Below are 4,535 nucleotides of genomic sequence, written 5' to 3'. Positions count from 1 at the left end.
TCAGATTGTTCCTTGCTTACAGTGTAATTAGTTACTCTGTGTCTTGCCTGTGCCCTAACCCCAGTTATTTCGCCATTACTTCCTTCGTGGGCTTTAAAGCTAGGTTATCCGGGGGGTGCAGGCAGCTGAAGAACTCTTAATAGATTTAGTTTATTAGATGCTAGAGTAGATTAGTCTCTTACATGGAATTAAAAATTGAACATAGATATGGAGTCCATCTACCAAAAAAAAAAAAAAAAAGGTGTGCTAATGCAGCTTTGTTGCTATGGTATAAAACCTGACATCAGGAACACGAAGACGTGTTTGCCTTTTTCCATTACTTAAGAAGACGGCTGGTTATCGACTAATCCGTTGGGCAGGATATTGCATTGTCACCTAACAACAAGCTGGTTCTAGTGCACAAGAAATGGAAACAGGGAAGAGGGGTCAGTTGCTAGAACATAATTATGTTTTCCAAGTCTGATTCTAGTATTTTAACTACGCAGTCTTTGAGTGTTTGAGCCAATAATTCAGCACTTAATTCTTTTTTTTTTTTTTCCTGATGGCTTTTAGGTTTCAATAAGTTCTGATGCTAGCAGAAGGCTTAGTTTTGTTGAATTTGACAAAGTGCATTATCGAAGCATAATAGATTTCTCCTCAGGAGCAGAAAAAATGTGCTGAGCACAAGGAATGACAGGTTTGTTTAGTTTTCTTTTTCTGATTGCTTTATTTGAATGTGGGCTTAAAACTTGTGGAAGGTACTATCCTATTGGCTCCAGGATGAAAAGATCTCTCTGCTAATCCCTTTAAAATATATTGCATGAAGAGCAGCAGTGTAAATTTCTCATACATTGCTCCTCCTGCATGCTTTAAGCCTAACCAGGAGAGGCCTTGGGCAAGACCAGAAAGTTATTTGTTTTGTGTGGGACAGAGCTCATGTTTCGTAAAGCCAGTACCATCCTTTCCACATAATCCACTGGGTTTTGCACTGTGCCTTCAGCCCATTCATCTTTGGCGTTGCTGCTTAGGCTTTCAGTACGACCCAGTTCCTGCTGCTGCGGTCACATGGCTTCCTGCCTTTTCAAACCGACCACGCTTGAAACACATAAGATCATTTCTGGACATGGTGGAGAGATAACATATTTGAAAGAACTGTTACCACAATTTAAAAATGAAAGCCGTCTCAGCCAGTAATGAATTCCCTTAACCAACGTTTATTTCCTGGGAATTTTTTTTGAAACTAAGAATAAATTTTGCGAAACAAAATTGAAAAAGAATTTAGTGAGGGATGAAAGAAAGAAAAAGTATTTTGACAAGTAGCATGTCTATATGCCTTTATATAAACTAAGCATGCAAGCCCTATTATTCACTTTATTTCTATTGTGAGTTCCTCTACCACTCTGCTCTTTGCCTTTATTGCACTGTACACACCTGTGGTTCCCCAGAAGATAGACTATGTTTGTTGTAAAACACTCTGAACAGTTGTAAAATAAGGTACACTCTTTTTGTAAAGTTAACAGTAAATTATAATGAGTTACTAATTACTAATAAAGTGTTAAAATAATAAACGAAGTAATCAGCAGAACAAATGGCTGAAGGAAATGAGTGCTGGGTTCCACGTGGATCCAGGATGCTTATCAAAACGGAAATCATTACAGGACTGAGGCCCAAGTTAGACTGACGTTAAGAAAGGGTGAGTGCGTTGTAATCAAAAGGATATAAAACAAACACAGCCATAATTTTCATATCTCCTTCTAAATCCTCTGAGGCTTTTAAAGAGATTATTTGAGGTTTTGAATCAGACTTCATGCCTTGGTGTAAGAACAAATGTCAGTGAAATGGGCAGTATCAACAGGTTGACATTAGGTAAGATAACTAATAAAAGTGGAGAGAATTCCCTTTCCCCAGGAGAAACAAATCATTTCCTTCTTTGGCTTTTCTGCCTTCTCTTTCCATGCTAATGGCACTCTAGAAAAATTCTGTCAACTAATTCTAGTCAGAAAAAAATCAGTTCCTGTTAGCAATGCTAGGACAAAGCAGAGTGAAGGTCGAGCACTCAGAAACGGGAGGACCAGTTTGAAAGCCAGCATTTTCTGGTATTGTCACTGGTTCTCCGTCCTGCACAAAGAGACATCAGTGTTTGTTGCAGAATGAGATTTGCAGCTGTAGCATTGGTTTTTGGTACTTACCTCTCAGTGATGTCTTCAGCTTCTTCAGCAGGGACCTGCAAAAGAAACAGGGATCCTTAAAAGTGGAACCCAGTTTCACTGAAGTCATGTGCAACCACCCTGATTTACCCTAGCTGAAGTGCTAACTATTTGTTGGGGCGTTGGATTGGGAGCTAAGGCATAAAAGAGGAGAAAAGGAAACCCGTGTCTCTCCTGTTCCAGTTTGGCATCCTAACCCATACGTTACCCTTCCTCCAAACTAGGGTCTGGTATACCTCAGCCATGACTTCGTTTCAGTTGTGCTAAAAGCTGATTTGCCAGCACAAAGCGGTTCTGATGCCAGATCTGGAACTTCCCTGCCACTTCTCAAAAAATCCTTGGGCTATTTGGGAGTTTTCCAGCGTTGGAGTGCCAAAGTGAAATGCACAGACGGAGAAAGGGAGCAGCCTATGCAGTGAAATATTTATGGGGGGAGGGGGAGAGGAGGGAAGAAGCATGTCGGGAACTCCCTCACAACCCAACAACCCCCAGTTTCAATAATGATCTCTGCAGTAACGGCAACTATTATTAAAAGAACCCACACGGTACTTGTATATACAGTAGAAGACCAGCAAGGGAAAGATAACGGCTAAAAAAAGAAAAAAATCATGGGAGGGCAAAGGTAGTTCAAAGAGTAAAGGTGGTTTATGTGCTTATTGCTCATTTATGATGAGATGATACCATCTATTAGGCAACTTTCCCATCCCTTGGGGCTGCAGGAGGGCCTGGAAAGCTGCAGCTCCTTCCAGCTGGCTGTGACATCACTGCTCCAACATCCCTCACGTGCCACGGTCCGGCACGGAGGCAGCGCTGGCGTTTCTGGTAACAGAAGCAGAACATCGCCACCAAAATTAACGGAGGAACTCGGCTGAGAAAACGCTGTGCGTGGAACTGATTCTCCTTCTTGTCGATTACTTTGCCGTTCCAGGTATGATTTTTCCTGAGCCAAGAGAGACCAGTTTTCCATACAGGTATGAATCAGCCCTTGGAAATGGTAATTGAGTAAGTAACTCACTAACTTTCCATGATAGAGTTTAAATAAACATATTCTTGGTTGTTGTAGTGCACTTTGTACAGCACAGGAATTTCTCAGATGTTTTGGGGGCACGTCACGGGAGTGGATGACACGGGCACATCAGGAAGCCTTGGCAGGGCTAGCCCTGGGTAAATGCCAGCTCGCTTAAACGCCGAATAACGAACGACGCAACGGGGGCAAGCGCGTGAGGAGACCCAGAGCCTGCACCGGCGGGGGCACAAACCTTCCCCCGCTGAATCCGCCTCCGGTTTGAGCGGCCGGGCGGCGGGAGAGGGGCCGGCCCCCAGCAGCCGGCGCAGCTGGAGCTCCGGGGGCGAAGGGGAAGCGGCGCCCGAGGGGCTCCCACGGGCCGGGCCGGGCCGGGCCGGGCGGCAGCGCCGCGACCGTTGGGGGGCCGGGAGGGGGGGGCGGGGGGTCACCTTGCGCTGCGCCCCCGGGCTGCGCGCGCCGGTCACCGGGACAACGGGGGAGCAGCCAATCGGCTCGCTCCGCGCTCGCCCTCCCCCCTCCCCTCACAGAGGCGACTGTGACGGCGCAGGCGGGCGCCTCGTGCTCCCCCGCGCACCAATCACGAGGCGCTCCGGGTGCCCGGAGTCGCGCGCTCGCTCCCTCTCTCCGCCCTTCCCCCGGGGAGGGGGGGGGAGCCGAAAGCCGGGAGCCAATCAGCGCAGAGGGGGAGAGCGTGAGGTGAGCGGGCCCGCGTGCCGCGCGGCTTATAAAGGGGGGGCCGGCGGCCGACGCGCGGCTCACTCGCAGCTGGCGCTCGCGGCGGAGGGTCGCGCGCGAGGAGCGAGAGAGCAGGTCGCGCGCGCGCCCCCCACGCCCGCCCTTCGCCGCAACGGCCGCCCGCCCGCCGCCTCCGCCGCCGGCCCCTCGCGCGCCATGAAGACCAAGTTCTGTAACGGCGAGACCGAGCCCTCCCCGCTCGGGCTCCTCCTCGGCTGCAGCCCCGGCTCCGGCGGGGGCGGTGGCGTCCTCCCCGCCGCCGGGCAGCCCCCCTCGCCGCCCCCCCTCGCCGAGCCCGAGGGGAAAGAGCTGGTGGCGGCGGGCAGAGGCGGGGGCGCCGTGACCCCGCCTTCCCCGTTGCTGCCGCCGCCGGCCGAGGAGGAGCCGCCGCTGGACCCCCGCACGCGGCGCAAGGCGTATCTGTGGTGCAAGGAGTTCCTGCCCGGGGCCTGGCGGGGGCTGCGGGAGGAGCAGCTGCGCATCAGCCCCATCAGGTCAGCGCCGGGGGGGGGGCGCGGCTGAGCCGTCTCCTCGGGCTGGAGGTGGGGGGGGGTAGGGCCTCTCTTCCGTCTGCCTTCTTCTTTTTT

At 50.9% G+C, this 4,535-nt stretch overlaps 1 protein-coding gene across 1 annotated transcript in view; it reads left to right on the top strand.

The window, feature by feature from the left end:
• The first annotated feature begins 4,068 nt into the window (after positions 1-4,068).
• CHKA (choline kinase alpha) overlaps positions 4,069-4,535 on the top strand; it is a 23,951-nt gene continuing 23,484 nt past the window's right edge. The window contains exon 1 of the mRNA XM_026059109.1: positions 4,069-4,442. Within this exon, the coding sequence (XP_025914894.1) occupies positions 4,105-4,442 (338 nt within the window). The 5' untranslated portion in view covers positions 4,069-4,104. The remainder of the gene's footprint in view (positions 4,443-4,535) is intronic.

The sequence above is a fragment of the Apteryx rowi genome, unplaced genomic scaffold (assembly GCF_003343035.1).
Source record: "Apteryx rowi isolate R43461 unplaced genomic scaffold, aptRow1 scaffold_152, whole genome shotgun sequence".
NCBI classification, from domain to species: domain Eukaryota; kingdom Metazoa; phylum Chordata; class Aves; order Apterygiformes; family Apterygidae; genus Apteryx; species Apteryx rowi.
Note: the sequence above shows the minus strand (reverse complement) of the source record. Positions and strands in the feature narration are given on the sequence as shown.